The 18,641-nt window shown below is 40.0% G+C and overlaps 1 protein-coding gene across 50 annotated transcripts in view; it reads right to left on the minus strand.

Moving 5' to 3' along the window:
- Positions 1-2,612: 2,612 nt before the first annotated feature.
- The window catches only part of CAMK2D (calcium/calmodulin dependent protein kinase II delta), a 291,337-nt gene continuing 275,308 nt past the window's right edge, over positions 2,613-18,641 (minus strand). For 22 of the 50 annotated variants that reach the window (XM_070504657.1, XM_070504644.1, XM_070504637.1 and 19 more), the window contains 5 exons: positions 13,766-13,841; positions 9,737-9,831; positions 7,602-7,830; positions 5,978-6,073; positions 2,613-4,629 (listed from right to left, as the gene is read on the minus strand). In XM_070504657.1, the coding sequence (XP_070360758.1) occupies positions 6,007-6,073; positions 7,602-7,830; positions 9,737-9,831; positions 13,766-13,841 (467 nt within the window). In that variant the 3' untranslated portion in view covers positions 2,613-4,629; positions 5,978-6,006. Of the gene's footprint in view, positions 4,630-5,977; positions 6,074-7,557; positions 7,831-9,736; positions 9,832-13,765; positions 13,842-18,641 lie in introns of all 50 variants that reach the window. The other 28 variants (XM_070504672.1, XM_070504663.1, XM_070504650.1 and 25 more) reach the window with 3 other exon arrangements.

Raw genomic sequence — 18,641 nt, forward strand, 5'->3', positions numbered from 1 at the left:
GAACTGAGCGTGGCCCGCAGGGACACCTGTGCGCGGGGGGCGTGGCCCCCGGAGAGGCGCTGTGCCAGTGCGTGCGTGCGGATTTCAAGGTGAGCGAGAAAGGGGTAAGCGCAGGGGGGTTGAGTTCTAACAGCTTCAAAAAGAGCTTATTCAGATTAAACCCAGACTCCTTTATGTGTTAGCAACCGAGTCAGGCCTTGGTGGCCTTGTGGTAACTCACCCTCCTCCGCAAAGCAGTTTCTGAACAGCTGGGTATAGACCGAACGTTGCTGGATTTGAACAAATAGTTCACAGTTGATCCTGCGCGGCCTGTATAAACCTAGCAGTAAAAATATCGGACCGTTCTTGGCCATTCAGGACTTTGAGAATGGGATAAAATAAAGTCGTTTTACTTGAAAATAGCAGCTGATCTTCCTTTAAGTAATCAAATAGTACCTCAGAAAAATTTTGTGCTTTGTGTTCATTTCAATTTTCTTGTTAAAATGAAGTCAAAATAATTCTGGGTACTTTAGCTGGAGAGGCCTAACAGGAAGACGACTGCTCAAGAAGTATGGTTTAGGGATGCTGGGAGCACTCCTGCAAACCAAATACCCAACCTGGGCACTGAGGCCCGAGGAGCCCACAGAGGTGCTCCCTGACTTTAAGAAAAAGGCCAAAACTCCATGGTCCACAGGAGCCGACAGCAAACGCAAAGGAGGGCGGCATTTGTGGGTGGGAGGGTGTATGGCAGAGCACCCGCTCCGCTAAAAGAGGCATCGGCTTTCCTGTCTGTTGCCATAGTGAACACAGATCCAGTGTGGCAGGATCTTATAATTTTTCAAATGAATTAAGCCAGAAATCATGACTTCTATATAAAATAATTTGAAAATGTTGGCAACATTAATACAAAGGATAAAAACATTCCTCATGTTTTTCTTCTACCAGAAATTTCAGTTCTTCTACCAGAAATTTCTGACTTCTGTTGTAAAGCAGTAAAAGGCTTTAAAATGCAAATCCTTGCGCGGTAAGATTAATACTTCATCTCATCAATATTTCCTGCGAGACTCTCCAGGAGACAATTCAGCTTGCCTTTGAGAATTGGTTTTGTTTGATGAGGCGGGAATCCTGTGAGAACTCGGGGCTGCTGTCTCAGGCGCCGGTTCATGACGGGTTACTGCTCAGATCACGGACCCGAGGTCTAGAATGCTGATGTGCATTATAACCTTTTTACGTATCTTTTATTTTCACAAGAGAGACCAGGAAAACAGTGGAATGTTCGGACAAGTCAGTAGAATTTTATTTAATGACCTCACTCAAAGGTTGTGCTTTCTGTTTTCTCTTACAATAGATATAATTCTTTTATTTATACAGAGATTCAAAATTTCAGTTAAGATGAAGATTCCTCGAGAATTTTCCTAGAATATACTGATCTACTCCATATCATCTTCCCTACTTTTGGCTAGATGACTACCTCATTATTTCTCATCTCCCTGCTGAGACATTTGAATCTGAGTATATCCTCGGCAACATCAGTAAACCTACGTAAATAGAGCAGCTCACAGCAAAACAGGAGTTATTCACTCCCCTGAGGAAGGAATAATAAGAACAATGGGGGTATTAATATTAGTGATTAGAGCCGTTACAGCTGCTACCATTGAATATTATCTACCAAATATGATTCTAGGCACTCTGTACCCATTATGTCTTATCCTCACAATATCCTTAGTAGTTGGTATGTTTTTTTCTCCTTTTACAAATATGGAAACTAAGTTTCAGAGGGAAGAGGCAACTCGGTCAGAGTGCCACAGATAACAGCAACAGAGCCAAACATTAAACCCAGGTATCTGATTACGTCTTGAGGTTCCACTTATGGTTTGGCCACAGTTCGACAACAAACAACTTCTCCCTTCCTGGCCCTTTCGTGGGTTTTGGGATACAAATCCACAGTTCTTGCCTAGAGAAGCGTTATACTCCAGTAAAGGAGACACAACTAAAGATGTATTTTCAAAACAGTGTGGCTGGTGGGAAAGGTAAACACAAACTACTATGCCAGTGTTGAGAGAGTGCGCGTGCGCAAGCTTCGAGCGTGGTCTAGGAAGGTTTGCCGGACGGGATGAGGGTCTGCACTGAATTTTAAGGAATGAGTAAGAATTAGGTCGAAGAAGCAGGGGGAGAATATTCTAGGTAAGAAATATAAACAGCTGTGAGGTGCTTTTAGTAAACTGGAAGAAGTTGAGTGCTTTTGCACACTCAAGTGCGAGACGAGGAGCAGGAGATGAGGTGCTTGCCTGTATACTAGAGATGCTAACACTGAAGTGTTATATGGTCAGCCCTGGGAGGGATGGATTGGAGAGCACATTTAGAAACTTTTAGGACTCTTGTTTTTAACTACTTTGTTCTCAGAAAAATTTTCCAAGGAGAGACCATTTATTTTGTGCATACAGTACATTAACTTGCCATTATCACCATGTACATTCTTAAAAGGAAGCACAGTTCAATAACTTCACCTTATGTCAAAGGTAAATCGTTAGTACTAATGAGACCAAAGGAGGACAGACAGCCATTGGCACTGGCCAGCATCATGCATGCATAAATATGGTACCTCTTCTTAAGAAATAAAGATGGACACACTGTCAGCAGAAATCACAAATTTATTAACTCTTAAATATATCAATCAGTCATTTACCATTATGGCAAGAAATATATACAGTGTCCCATGGTAAACTGCAGTGTTTCAAAATGACAGAAGATAATGTGTAATTCAGTTGTGGTGGAGAGAACAAATCACAATTTCCTCACGTCTTAGTGCGGAAGACAAACTTGATCTACGTTAATACTTCAACATCACATGCTAAGTTAAAAGTGTAAAAAAAAAACCACTCTATACCTATTTTTTTAAAATACATGTATGCCACGTATAGCCGCTTCACAAAAAGGTAAAAGAAATTAAAAAGGGAAAAATGAGGCCATTACTTTTTCACAGATCTCATTGGCAGGATAACATGGCTCAATACATTTACTGTATATATTTATTTTAAATATATATTGTCTTAAATCGTATAGTAATTATCAGAAAAGCTTCAATCCATCTACCATACATCCACTAGCAACAATATCTAAGGTGATTAGTCATGAACACAGAAAGGTGAAATGAGAGAAAAGAGGGAGGGTACTTTTTGTCGTTTTTGTCTTTTGCTTCGGCTTTAAAAACAGGCTTCTGAGGATGGGGGGTTACCATTGTTAAAAGAACGCTGAGGAAGCTACCATGCACTAGAAAGCATTTCAGGGAGAAGCCGTCTCACAGCGGCTGAACCAACAAAGGAGAAATGAGGAGGACAAGAAAACCGGCACAATTCCCTGTTCTTTTTCTTTAAACTGGAAAATCCTCACTTCTCGCAGGAAGATAATGTTACTCTGATGCAAGAGGGAAGCTAAAAAAGCACAAGTCACAGAGATCAAGATCAAAACACTTGTGAGAAAGGAAAACACTTGCAGGCCTCTCTAACTTCAGAAAACCAGCCCGTGACGGCGCAGGAGGGCCCATTGGATGAGGCAGAAAGAAGAGCGTCTGCACAAAATCCTGCTCTGCGACCATCGGGGCTTCTCCCGGCCATCTCGCCCCAGTCAGGAGGACATGCTGCGGGTGCAGTAGGAACCGACCTGCCTTTTCATAAGTTTAAACAATTCTAATACCTCCAACATAAGTTAGGATCCCTATGTCCAAGCTGGAGCCTAAACCGAATTGAAAATGTTTCAATCTTCTTGACAACTTTTTGTGGGCCCTGAAGATGATCAAAAGTGCTAGTTTAGCTACCTCCAAAAGGCCTCAATTTCTATTTTACCTTCGTTATGTAAATTTCACTTTTTTCTCACAAACTAACAGGAAAAAATAAAAAAGGAAGCAAACAAAAGGAACAGAGAGATGGGATAAAATGAAGAAAACATCACAGATCTGAGAAAAAATTCAATTCAGCGAATTCACCAGAACAGTGCGAGTATACAGTGATCAAACTCGTAAATGATGGGAATTTTTCCAGTTTACACAGTTTGACCCAAAACAACAAGACTTTAGAGGGGAGCAAACTCCCTGACCCTCACTTCCACATTCATAAGTGATTTTGCTCACATATCCCACATTAATTGTTAAACAGCAACGAAACTTTCAGTGAAAAATCATCCATTTCAACCAGGATCACACCAGAAAAATGAAGGTTTTTTTTTTTTTTTTACCTTTTTTGTTAAACAAACAAGCCAAAACAGATTAACAGCAAAGAGTTTTTAAAAATTTACATTTCTCTTACAAACTGTCATTCAGAGAACAATAATGTTGAAGTCTGTTACGTCTTGGCATAAACAGAGAAACTTGATGAATAGGTTGTACTTGGAATAGTGTGGAATTTTTTTCTGACCTCCCCCTATTGTTTGCCAACAGTAATTTAAGTTTGCATGGAACATCCCCATGGTTGGAGTGTAAACAATGTATAGGAAGGAATATATGACTAGATGGTGCATCACATATGCATTACACGTAGGACCTTCACAACTTCATGCACTCAGAAACATGCATGAAGAGGAGGAGAGGACGGCCCGGGGTCACCATCCAGGTGCCTTGAGAACAGAGAACGCAGAAGTGGCACTGTTGATATTTAGCTGAAAGGAGAAAGAGGGAGGGAGAAATAAATTATACTGTTTTACAAAATATTGTCAAATTGCTTTGCCAAAGATCAGACCAGGCTATGATTTATAACTCAGCTAAATAACAGACTGAAAATACCATGTATAAGAGATCTTCACTTGTGATCATTAAAAGATAAAATACACAAGGCTAAAGAGACAATATTAAAATAGAAAAGTGGTATTATTTATCCGTCAATTTGTCCACATAGAGCTAAGCCAAAAATAAAAAGACAGGGACCCAGGCTTCAATCACATTATTAAATCTAGGTACAGTCGTCCCTCGGTATCTGTGCGGGATTGGTTTTAGGAGCCCTGCGGACACCAACACCCACTGATGCTCAAGCACCTGAGTCAGCCCTCTGTATCTGTGGAGGTGAAACCCGCGGATAGGCAGGGCTGGCTGCATACATTTGAAGCATTCATGTTTAACTAGACAAACTAATAAATGAATATTAGCATTCAAACGAAATAGACTAAAAGTTTAAGTTCATCCTTAGTTTCTGACGTTATTAGACTCCTTGGGAAATCAAATCTAGAAGTCAATTTAACAAGGAATTTAGCCTCAAAAGTAGGAAAACATGATTACTCTTATTTAATTGGAGATCTTGTTTCTTTAAACCAACAGCTTGCAGCACAATTTCTTAAAAGCTCTGATCAAGGGTCAGTGTTTTGAGTGGGGAAAATATTCACAACAGGTCCACACATATCTGAATCCTTCTCACACAAGCTAAGAAACAAATCTTAAAAACAACACAAGCATGAATTTAATTACAGTCAACTTTCAATTATCCTCTGGAATTACTCACTTCGTGAGTTTTAAATTTCAGCTTGACTTCCTCCTGTGGCCTGTCCTCACGGTCAAATACCATTACACTCAGTCAGCCACGGCAAATTGATTTACATGCTAACCTTAGCCAAGTGCGTCACAGGATTGCAACCTCTTAAAAGACAGTAAGACACCAAAGGATCCCAGAGCTTGATATAAATTAGGTCTGGATAATTGAGAGTTGTCTGAATTGACCCAGATATAATGGACTTTTGATGTGAGAACTCCAGGATATTCTAAAATGCTGCAATCCATATGCTGAAGCCAGGCTCTTCTCAGCACTTATTACCTTTTAAATAAGGGTTATGCTTCAAAATGGTGCCAAACATTAGACTCAAGAGCTCATGCAAAAATGCTATGAATTTTCAAAGACCTTTTATGGTTTCCGTTGAGTATAATGCAAGAGAAAACATCCTCAAAGGGAAGAAAAACAGCCATGCAGCTTTTCATTTATTCGCTCCAATCGCAAAGTATCAGGAGCAGGATGTTACTTACAAGCCCCATCTGTGAATGGTTTTCAGGCCTTAGATGTTTTGCCACAAAGAGGTGCTTCCTGAGAGGTTGTCTTTCCCATTTGGAATACAGGGGGGCCTATTAAGAGAAGCCCCATTTAAGCCCCTTGGCATAAAATGAAGTTTTCTTAAATAGGCTCTATCCCATAAACTCATCAGGGAATTGCAGAAAAACCTAACCCTCTAGTACTGTATGAATGTAATTCCTTCTGTGTTAACTGGCAATTTGTGCTGGACCTCTTTGGGGTAAAAAACACACAAACACACAAAAATGGATGTCTTCATTATTGTTATATTCCTTTTGTCTTTCTCTTAATTACACACCTACTGTTTTTAGAACGGATTTCAACTTATCTCGTTTTCTTCTTTGTTGACCCACTTTTTACAAATCCAACAGTGATATATAATTATTAAGGCTATAAAGAAGGCCTTTGAAAACCACTGTGGTACGTTATTAAACTAAGAAATTTTGAAGAACTCTCTGGAGTGAGTTGAATGGCTGTTTGTATGAACTTGACTCCCCATCCTCCACCCCCAAATATTAACAAGTGATCCTGGTGAGAGACTGTGGAATGAGATCAGCAGTGGGCCAAACTTCTCCTGAGTCTAAACTCTCCTTCTTGATTTCAACTCACCCCACTGCACTGACGCAGGCTTATTTCCCACTATTCTCCTTTACTCCAGTTGGACCCAGCCTTTGTTACCCATAATCCTCTACCCCATGAAGCTAACATCCTGACACTGCTTTTCTTCATGAGGTTCCCTGAGCTTGGACTATCTTCCCTTTGTTCTCTGTTTCCAAATTCCACTCATCATTTAAGACCTTGTCCACCATTGTCTTCTACACAAAGTATCCTTCTAAACTGTTCTAAACAGTTTGCATGTTAGTCGTTCATTCCATTACTCTCAAGTTGGTTATGAACTTTGTTAGATAATTTTTTCTTTGGTATTGGGAATAAGTTTCTTTCTAAACTAGAATACAAGTGCCCTGGGGAGAAGGTCTTTTATCTTCAGTTTTACCTGGTGCAAGTTAAGCTCCTGAGGGATGTGCAGGAACTAGCTAATTATCGACTGGAAGAGCAGTCACGGCCTCTGAGGGACAGTGGTGTGGGGAGAAAGACACTGAGACCCGACACCTGCTTTAAATGCTGTATTTTATAAATTTCTCCTAATATCTGTGACTGAGCCCCAGAGATAACCAATGAAAGGAAGCTCCTGATATTACACTGGCCATTTTAGAAACTCTTCCCACATCTCCTTCCTCTGCCAATAGCGACATTAAAGTCACAAATAGTTTGCCTTATTACATGAATTCCCCCTGATTTAACCCTAAGAAAATAGCTTGATAGGGTATCCTATCTAAAACTATTTAGGTTCCTACCTAAAACTATTGTGTACTGCTCCAGGGCAAGGTCCAAACCACAAATGGCCGACCTGATTGATCTTTCCAGAGAATTACAGACTTTTTCTCATGAAACATTTATTCCCACCAATGTAACTGACCACTAGCATTAAATAACATATGCCATGCTTTTAACAGTGGAATAAGAAAAAGACGCTGACCATGGGTATATTAACAAAGAAGCTGACAGCCTGGAAATATTTACTTGATGGGTACTGTTGGCGACCCCGAGCGATGAAAATGAACATTCTGCCACTTTCCATCTCGGCGGTGCCACACACGTGTCTCTTCTGATTGCATTGTCTTTGGCATTCCGCTGCCATCCATGTACTGTGTGAGCCTGATGTATGCTATGCAGGCAGCATCATCGCCTACCAGATGTACATGGGGGTTCAGGATAATAGTGTGGATTGGTTTGTTGCTTTTGGACAAAGCTGAAAGAGAACAACATGAAAACCAGAATTTAATTTCTATGTAAAGTAAATGAAAACCAGCAATAACTTCAGTTGGGACAAACGGATGGAATGCCATTCATTCATTCATTCATTCAACTACTACTCAGTTGCACTAATTGAGTGCCTGGTACCGTGCAAAGTATGAAGGAAAAGAGAGCAAAAGTAGATACAGTCATTATTTTCTTTGATTCCCTTGGTAGACAATTTGAAAACTTTGAGGGCAAAAGCTGGAGAGATCTATTTATTTATAATGGGAAGTGGTTAGAAACCAGAGACGCAGGAGGCCTGGCCCAGGTGCGCAAAGCAGTTCCTGTCTTTCCAGTGAACAAACCACTGGGGCAGTTGACAGGCTATCCTGTGGCCTTAGTCGTTTTTGTTAGCTGGTGAAGTTCATGGGACAAGGAAAATACATCAAGTATCAAGCCTGGAGATTGCTATCTTCAAAAAAGGCTAGCCAAGACATGAATTTGTTTCTCCATCTCATCCTGGGACTCCTTTCCTTAGTAGAGCCCATTCCATGATAGTCCAGCAGTGGTCATCCAGTAAAAATCCCAAACTTGGTGTTGGCATGTCGCCTGATCTGCTAGTTCTTTCCTTTCATTGAGCACCCTCGCTAGGCTTCAGCCTTCGGTGTTTTGACAATACCTACTTATTCTAATTATTCAGTGACTAAGAGATATGAAGAATTAGTTCACATGATTGATCGGTGATGATACTCTCTTAGATCACTAAAACAGGTTGAACTGTTTTACCTGTTATCCAAAAAATGCTTCCCATTCTCAGAATAGATCTGCATAAATTACTCAGTGCTGGAGTCAGATAAAATAGAACACTGCATCATGAAGAATATGTATTTATGGAACATAATGATGTACAGCGTTATGTTGAAGTAAGTTAAAATATTAATTGGGTTAATTCTTTTACTAGAGATGAGATGGTGTCAACTGAGAGTAAAATGAAGGAAACACTATGAAATGCTGTCAATCAGAGTGCTGGAATGCAGAGAATATGAGAACATTTACTGAAGCTTTGTTAAGGCCAATTTACCACATAATTATCTTTGTTTGCTTGCAAATGTCTAGTGCATATGAGAAAAAGTGACTCATTAAACATATCTTAAGTTAAAAATCCATGCCAAGGCACAACATTCTTGTCAATGCTTGTAATTACTGAAGTGAGCTTGATGGTCCTAATCATTACTGCAACTCCTCTCATTCATCAAGGTCTTGCTGCAAAAGGTGAATTCACTCTGTGCATCGTGCAAACGAAACATGGTACCTAATGTCTTTAGTGCATGGAAAAGGAGAAGGATACAAGGAATTGTAGGTTTTACTTTTCTTGATGACCTGGAGGGCTTCTGCAGGAGTTTCTTTTGTCACTGTCTCGGAAATATGGCTGTTTCTTCTCTGACAACTAAAATTCTTGTAATCTGAACTATTTATTTGATTACTCATCTTCAGTTACATTTTACTTTGAAAGTGTGCACTAAACATGCTTGAAAGCACTTCTCTGTCAAATATTCCAGCATGCTGTGGTTTATTTTTTCATACGTAAGCAGTGTTTTATGAAAACTTGAAATAATTCAACATATTTCTTGGTAACTCATTTTGCAGCTTATATCATACATTTACTGGGACTTATATGGGGTATATTCAATCAACATTACTTCTAATAAAAAATCAGATATTTTTCAAAACACACCAAAACTTTTAAGCCTGTCATAATTATTTTTTAAGTTTCAAATACAAAAAACTTTTATGATATAAAATGCTGGACTAAGGTAAAAATTCTCATTGCAGAAGAGAGCCAAAGAACCTGAAAATTGGGGGGAGAAATTTAAAGAGAAGTTGGAAAAGGCATGTTATTAAATGTAGAATAAACGAACCATTTTCAAAGTAGAAGCGATGAAAGTCCATCCCTTCCACTAAATTACCCAGAGCTTCAGGTTCAAAAGCAGTGAGGCCTGGGTCACAGATTTTTCTGTAGGAAAAAAATAACGAAAACAACCAATAAACGAGTTAATGTATCTGCTGTTTCACACACATCCATTCTTATTTATCAAACAGTCAGTGAAAGAAAGTGTCTCTAAAAACCACTAAAAATATAAAATTTCTATCACAGGCCTTGGCAAGGTGGGTTGAGGAACAGACTCTAAACAAGCATTCTGCAGAGAACTCTGATGCGGTCAAGATGCTACAGCCAGTTCCAGCAGACGATAGCCTACACCACTTTAAAATTTCTCCTTTTTTAATTGCAACGTGAATTTTATTCTCTTGACTTATGTTTATTAATTTTTAAATGTTCTCCCTGTCCTATAAAACCAACTTTGGCTCTGACATTAAGGACTTCCGGAATAATTTTTGACACCTTCTACATTCCTGTCCAACATCTACATTGCTGATTGGACGGCAGGTGTGACATCCTGCACTTCCTGGCGATGTCCACAAGACTTAATTAACTTGTGTTTAAAGTTTGTTTAACTTTTAAAATAGAATTAATGAGAGGTTCAAATGCACATGTTAGTTTTCTTTTTAATGCTAGACATGAAATTTAACAAAGGGCTACACCATTTTAAATATTCAGAGAAAGCAAATGGGCTTCCTTTGGAGAAATTTACTCATTCCACAAAGAACTGTTAAACATCTACTGTGTGGCAGATAGTCTCTGAAACAATTATCACACAACAATTAATACTAGAACAGAAACAAACACAAAGTGCTCAGAAACCAGACGACTTATACATGGGACTGTTTGTTAACATGAGGTGGCTACATCTAATTTTATATGGAAATTCCCCATTTGGGAGGCCAATCATTCAACAGAAATGCAGGTTCAGGAGCCTGACTCACTGTGGTTCTTGCAAGTAGTCTTCACAGAATGTGGAATTGATGTTTTTTTAAAGGACACTTCTAAAATAGAAAATACTTTTAAAATAAAATCACAGTGGTTATTCTTTGTGGTAAAGAAAGCCGTAAAGGCGGGGTGGGGTGGGGAGTGGGGAGGAATTTCACACTTTGCCTCAGACTTCCAGGTGGGCAGGTACTTTCAAGCTCAAAGTCAAATACATAGAATCTTTCAAAGGAGCAAAATGAGAAGAACAGCATTCCTATGGTAACAAGAATCTGTTCTTCCAGGGGCTATTTCTTCCTTGATAAATATGACGTTTGGTTGTCAGCACTGGTAAATCAAAATTTTTTCCTTCCTTCTATCAGGCAGTTTTACTTATATTAGGTGATTTTACTGCCTTCAAAGCACTCGAGAATCAATGTCCTAGGATGAATCTTTTTACCCAACCATCAAAAGAGTCAACAGATCTTAAAACCTGTTAATCTGTCTTCTCTTTCCCTTCCTCTCTCGTCTGTACGTATGTACATATGTCTCTCTCTCCTCTAACAGGCTTGGGTTAATAAAAGATTCACAAAGCTGCCACTTAACCTTGGGTGTGTGCGCTCAGAACAGGTGGTCGAAGGACCAGCTGACAGAGCTGTACCAATACATTCAACCATCCCCAAAGCTCCCAATGGAAGGGCCTGTTGGATTATCCCTGGGCCTGAGTGTACAAAATGAGGCCAGATTACAGGCCTCTGTAAGCAAAGGAATTAGTGAACTCATGGGATTGCAAGGAATTGCATTATTTAAAATACCCTAAAAGCAGATTCTATGGCACAGAGTTCTAAACAACTGTTTAACAGCAAAGTGTTGTCTCTGACAACAGTGTTCTTTTAAATTCCATTTCTTACTATTTCCTTCATCCCAAGTATGCTTTATTAGGTCATCTCAAAGAACTGATGCACACAAATCCATACGCGTGTATGAGCAGGTTCTGTATATATTTGCACACACATTAATTTAGTTTATAAGAAGCAGTCCTGGATTTAATTTAGTTCTTACATTCAGTTACTGTCTTCCATAGTTTATATTTGGCTATTTGTAACTGATGATAAAGGTAATACCTACTTATTACATAAAACTTGAAAAGAAGCAGGAAGAAAACCTTACACATAATTTCATCTCCCAGAGGAACACCTTTTTTCCTTTTTTTCTAACAAATTTTCTTTTTTTTAAGATTGGCACCTGAGCTAACAACTGTTGCCCATCTGTTTTTTTCTTTTTTCTGTTTTTTCTTCCCAAATCTCCCCAATACATAGTTGTATATTTTAGTTGTGAGTCCTTCTAGTTGTGGCATATGGGACGCCGCCTCAGCATGGCCTGATGAGCAGTGCCATGTCTGCGCCCAGGATCCGAACCAGTGAAATCCTGGGCCGCCGAAGCGGAGTGCACGAGCTTAACCGCTAGGCCATGAGGCCAGCCCCATTTTTTCCTTTTTAAAACCAATTTGGCATTAATGCTTTTTCTCATGCAGTTGTAATAATTCTGTACACACACTTCTACATCCTGCTTTATCTTCAGTGAATACATCATAAGCATTTTGCCAGATCACTAGAAAGGCTGCAGGAGCATCCACTGTACCAAACACACCACAGATTGCTTAACAGTTACCATGATGTGGGGCATGTAAGTTGTTTCCAATTTTCCACTATTATGAATATGGCTTCAATAAATATCTTTGTTCATCATTTTTGTCCATGTTTTAGATTCCAAATCCATGCCCATGTTAAAGTTTTATAAGTAGAATTATAGGATAACAGTAATTTGAACCTTTATAAATGCTTTCTGGTGTATACAAAGTGTCCCCTAACCCCTGCCACCACCACCACCCTGAGTGTTTGCCTCACTGATGCTCCATCCAGTGGTGGAGGACAGTGGCTGTGGTCCTGCAGTCTCTGCCCGCCTCTGGCTATCGGCAGCGTCTCCATCCCTGCTGATCGGATAGGCTGGAAGTCCTCCTGCCTTCACATTGGCGTGCACCGAATGAGTGGGTGTGGACATGTGTTTATTAGTGTGTCATTTTTATTTCCTCTTTGCTAACAGTTCATGTCCTTTACCTGTTCCTCTACTTCTCAATCTTATCCACTCGATATAAATGAATTTCTGACATGCTTTACAAATATTTTTCCATTTATCGTTTGTCTCTCAGTTTTCTTTTGGCTTTTTAAAAATTAAAGTGTACAAGTTTTACCTATTTCGGTAGCCTAATCGTTTTATCCTCTCATTGTGATTACTTCCCTTGCTTTTAAACTTAGAAAGATCTTTCCAACCAGAGACTAGATTCAACCTCTTCTTTGCATTTAACTCTTTCATCCAAGACGACCTCACTTGTACTGCGTAATGGGGGCTGAGCAGGATTTTTATCTCTACCCGAAAAGCTAACTTATTGACCCACATATTTGTGCAATAAGCTTGCATGCCCTACTTATTTGAATGCTTTATTTTTGTTTGATTGAAGTGACTTCCTTTATGTGCCTATGATCCAGTAGTTTATAAACTTTAAATTGAGCATTAGAACCCTTTCTTCAAATAAAATTTTACCTAAGAGACTCATAAAAGAGACGAGGAGGAAGCTGAGCTGTGCCGGCTAAGAGGGAGAAGGCTGCCTGAGGTCCTCCTCCTCTCTCTCTCCGTCCCAGCACCTCTGCAGCACTGAGAGGAAAAACATTTCTTAAACCAAGTGCACTTTTTCACGTGCTTTCTGGTTTCCTGTGCCTTTGCTCTCACGGATGGCTCTGCCTGCCACGCCTTCGCTCAAACGGGAGTGTGGGTGGTTAGGCTTCTGCCCATGGACAGAAATTCCCAATCCTCCTATCTGAAGTCTTGCCTTCTCTCTCTCAAAGCTCAGATACACGTTTATTTCTCTCCTGGGGCTACTTAAGTCCTTACACCTTGAGATAAAGCTATTGTTGACATGCCAAACCTGGGGTAAAATACATATGAATTCAGGGACACTGAAGAATGCCTTCCTATAGAAAACACTCTGCCATCTGCATGAAAGCAAAATAAATGTGCCTCCACTCACGTGTAAGCTTCAAAGTCCCCATTGTTGATGGCTTCGATCAGCTGTTCAGTGACTTTGATGATCTCTTGCTTTCGTGCTAAAGGCAAAGATATAGAGTTGGGTGAGAATAAAGGACAAAAGCCAGATAAAATACTAGTCATCACTCCTTTCCTTAAACAGGGTATTACCATTTAGGACACATCCCTCGCAAAAGCGTACCGTTATTCTCTCCACAATCTTGCTGCTCAAAGTGCACAGACCAACATTATCTACCTCTTCGGCGAGCCTGTTAGAAACAGATTCTCGGGTCCTACTCCAGACACACAGATTCAGAACCTGCATGTTAACTGGACCCTCAGGTGCTTCCTGAGCACCTTCAGTTGGGAAGCACTGCTCCATTCCACTGGTTAGCAAACAGTCGCCCAGAAGGGCAAGGCTTCATTTTTTTAATTAATTCTTATTAACTTTATCAACATGATTGAGTTTGTGAACATTTTTCTCTTAACCATTAACAAAAGTGTTATTAGAAAAGCTAATCTCAAAAAGTACCACTCTACTAATATATATCTTCAGCGTATAGATGATATCTTGCATTGAGACATTTAACTTTCCTTGCATTTTTATACTGTTCAGCTCAACCAACTTTACAGACGCAGATGCCAACACTAACTGCCATCATATTTAGAGGAATGGCCTTCAGTAAACTCTGTAAACTGGAAAAGCAACATATGAATCAATACCATGGATGTAGGCAGATAATCAGCTGGAAGACCCCTGTACAGTGTCAACTCGAACACCAATCATGATTTGTCTTTCTTCCTAGCCCACAAGGGGCAAAATTATGAAGAGTTGGCTTGGCTCAAATCCCACCTATTCAGTAAATTCTTTTCTGATGACATCTGCCCCAAGTGTTCTTTCCGTTTTTGAATGCTTACAGTGTATCATTCACTCGGCAAGTAAGCACAGGCTAGATACCATGACAACTTCCTTAGTTAAAGCAAATTACTGCTTGTTTTAAATTGTTATCAAACTTTGTCCACTGTGTAACCTATCTTCCAAGTTAAATTAATAGGTCTTTGTGGGCAAAGAACATGTTACTTCTTTGTAACATCGAAAAAGCTTCACCCAATGTCTTTAGTGAAATAGATGCTCAGTAAGTTTGTGAATTTGATCAGCTCATATTAGTGATAACCTTTTCTTGATTTCAGAACACTATTCTCTTACTAATGAAATTGATGCATGAAATATTTAAAAAATTAAAGTTCCTTGAATTTTGTGTTAAGAACATTGTAGTACTTCCTTAAATGACTGGAAATTGGGGGAATCACAAAAGGTTATTTCCATTCTATCTTAATGAGTCAGTGAGGCTGCTGTTTATCACAGGAAAAGGTGAAGTCTAGTTTTAGTTTGTTATTGATTAGTTTGCATTTTTAATGAACCTGATCTTTATTAAACAGGTTTTAACCACAAACATGAATGTTTACGTTCACTTTCAAAACTCCAGGTTATCCAGGTTATAATATTCCTTATTTAAAATAAATGTTCTGTAAACCTAACTTGACTCCACTGAGACTATCTTATAAAATATGATTTGTCCATAGAATGATTGCTAACAATGTCAAGTTAGATTAAAAAAAAAATCACCATATAGGTTAGATTTCATAGTTACATAATTAACTTTCATTTATATTACAAAAAGAAACATAACAGGGTTTCTTAGCTCCTACACAGATCCAAAACACTTCTTGCCCCATTCATTTGATTGATGAATATTCATAATATACCCAACATCAAAACATACTGACAGAAATAGTGACAGGGAATAATTCTGTAATGGGGATGCTGCCAGTGGCACATTTCAGCTTAATTTAGTTAGGCAATAAGAGCTTCATCTGTCTGTGGCCTCTACAGTATGAACATTTGGCAAAAATGCATGACAGCTGGCCCAATTCCGGAATATAAAGGACACTGGTGCTGAGGCGTTCAGAAAATGAGATTAGGGAAATGTGACTACCAGAACTCCCTCCTCAAGTTAAATCCTCCTTTGGAATTCACAGATTTCTTGGTATGCTACATGGCCAACAGGAAAAAACTACAGTTTAGAAAACAATGTCTGTTTTTTAAAACTAATGGAGAAGGAAGGAATGAACCTAAGATCAGTGCCCTTTGCAGAGCTTCATTCGGCTGAGACTCAGTTTACAGAGGGTGGAAAGTTCCGCGTCACCTTCTAAAGCTTCTGAAAGTCTCTGTTCCCTCATAAGCATAAACTGAATTAGCAACATCGAGTGTTGCTGGCCATCTCTCTCTCTGAATCACTGTGGAAATACTCTCTAGATCTTCAACAGTGGACATGCTACAACTGGAGTAATTTGTGTCCTGCATAATCAAAGCAATACAAATTGCCTTCTTCCTTTTCTTATGCTCAGAAACAATGTTGCTTTAGCTGGCAGGACAGAAGATGGGAATGAGCCAGGAGGCTTCTGTGCTGCATCATCAAAAAGCAATGTGACTGTCTTGGCTCAGGAGGGGCCTGGAACGCAGTAATCTTTAGACTGCTTATTGCCCTGGGGCAAAGGCGCTGGAGTGAGTCACGGGCAGCACATGACAGCTGACTCTTTAAAAGAAAGCAGGAGGCTGGAAGTGAATCATTTGTATATAGTAGTCTACTGTGGTTGGACTGTTGCCACAGTGACCTACAGGAAGAGGGAGAGTTTGGTGCCAGCTACCGCTACTCCATCAGCAGGGCGGTTAAGGGACAATCACCATGCTAGATGCCTGGATGCCCACGTTCTGTGGAGAGGGGCCACTGTCACCTGGCCTTCCCTCTTCCTGAAGATCAAGTAATGGCCACTCGAGAGTCAAAGTGGGGAGAGCTTGTGCTGTCACTAATTACACAATGTTGAGAGAGTAAAGCATTCCCTGAATGCCAGAAGCTTCATTCACCTCAGAGCTAGCCATTTAATCACAGGGAACTGATTCCCAAGAGATTTTATTTATAGAATTGAGGTGCTCAAGCCTATATCCACAGGTTCCTAAGTAGCTTCTGGGGATTTTCAGATTCCTAGGATAAAGGCAGGAGAGAGCAGCAAGTGGAGGGATGTCCCAGATTGTGAGTGCAATTACTTCCCAAGCAGTTATGCAAAAGACTGGGAACACTGTCATGTTCAAATTCCTATTTTTTGGCTCTTTTATTGTTCTAAAGGCCTGGAAGAGTAAGATAACAGTGTGAATGAATGGTTGCAGTGTTTTTTTAAAAAAAGAACCCTGGGAAGTGAAAGTAATTATGTAATAAAACAACTGATAGAATTTGACATTTCTGAAGCATTATCAGATCTGAGCGTCACAACAATGCTGTGAGACGTGCAAACGTTATCTCCCTGGTTAATAGGGGAGTTCTTCCAGGCACTGCCCAAAGCTACAGTTTGCTGGGTCCTCCTCTCCACTTTGAACCCTTCCTCCTTTCACTTCTCGCCTGCTTTTCTTACCAATCCTCTGATCACATGATCTCACTCTCGTTGCCATGTTCTCTTTCCGAGCCAGGACTTTAAACGTTTCAATTCCTTTAAAGGCTCAGTTTGAGGCCTTCTTCTCGCCAGGTACCATATCCCTATGGTCCTGTCTGTACCAGGGTTTTAAATTGCCATCTATATCCCAATGATTCCCAAATTGTTACCTCCTTTCAAGACCATTTCCTCCAGGTCTGTGTGTCAATGCCTATTTTGGAATCTCCGTCTGGATATCACAAATGTATCTTGAACTTAACATACCCTGAACTGAGCTTATGGACTTCTACCACTGCCAGCTTATTTGCTCTTCTCGGGATCTCCATCCTAGTGGATGGCAACGTCATCCATCCAGTTGCAGAAGGAGAAAGAGGCTTGAGAGTCATCTCTGACCCCTTCATCCCACTCCTCCCATACAATCTTTCCAGTCCTGTTGACTGGGCCTTTTAAGTGTCTTACACATTAGTCCACTTCTTTCCTTCTTCACCATCACTCTGGTCCAAGCATCCATCATTTCTTGTCCAGACTGAGTATCAAAAGAGAGACTAGGAAACCTTGCATTATCTGGACCCTTCCCATCTCACAAGACGTGTTCAAAGGCCCTTTTACTCTTTTCTCTCCACCCCACCCATAGTGCCTTCTCTCAGCAATTCAAAATGGCCATACTTCCTCCTATTGCCACCCTTTCACATAAGCTCTCCTCCTTTCTCGGAAAACTGTCCCCCATCTTTGCTTCCATTTCTTTTATCAGATCTCAACTCAAATATTATTTCTTCAAAAAAGCTTCCCCTAACCCTCATTGTAGGAGAGGTCCCTGAGTTATAAATTCATACATATCCTACACCTGCTGTTTAAAATCACTTAGTACAACTGAATTTACATATTTATGTGTGTGTATTCGATTAACCAGTTCTTTCTATTACCTTGTAAGCTCCACAGGAGGAGGTGCCTCACCAGTGTGAGCCAGCATCTAGCATGGCATATAGTCAATGTGTGATAAATATGTGAATGAATAGTGGGTCCAGAACAAACTCAAGTGCTTTCTGACTCCCAAGCCAGTGGCCTTGCCAACATAATACCACGTTTTTCAGTGATGGTCAGACAGCCTTTAAAAAATTTGCACTGATAAATGGAAACAAGCATGAAGCAGCATGTCTTATTGTTTATTGACAAGGAGAGAAAATACTTTTCAACTTGCCTAAAACTGACCATCAAATTCCTCTCTCTTCCTGACTTCTTTATTTTTCTAACGCAACCACAATTTTACCAGTTTCCTAGCTCTAAGCCTCGGGTTTCTTCTGGACTCTACTTTCTCCTTAGTCCCCACACTGAGTCATCCATGATTCCTATCATTTTTCTTTAGCAGTGACAGTGATGGTTCCCAGGGTGCATCC

Source organism: Equus asinus, chromosome 3 (genome assembly GCF_041296235.1).
Source record: "Equus asinus isolate D_3611 breed Donkey chromosome 3, EquAss-T2T_v2, whole genome shotgun sequence".
Taxonomy (NCBI): Eukaryota; Metazoa; Chordata; class Mammalia; order Perissodactyla; family Equidae; genus Equus; species Equus asinus.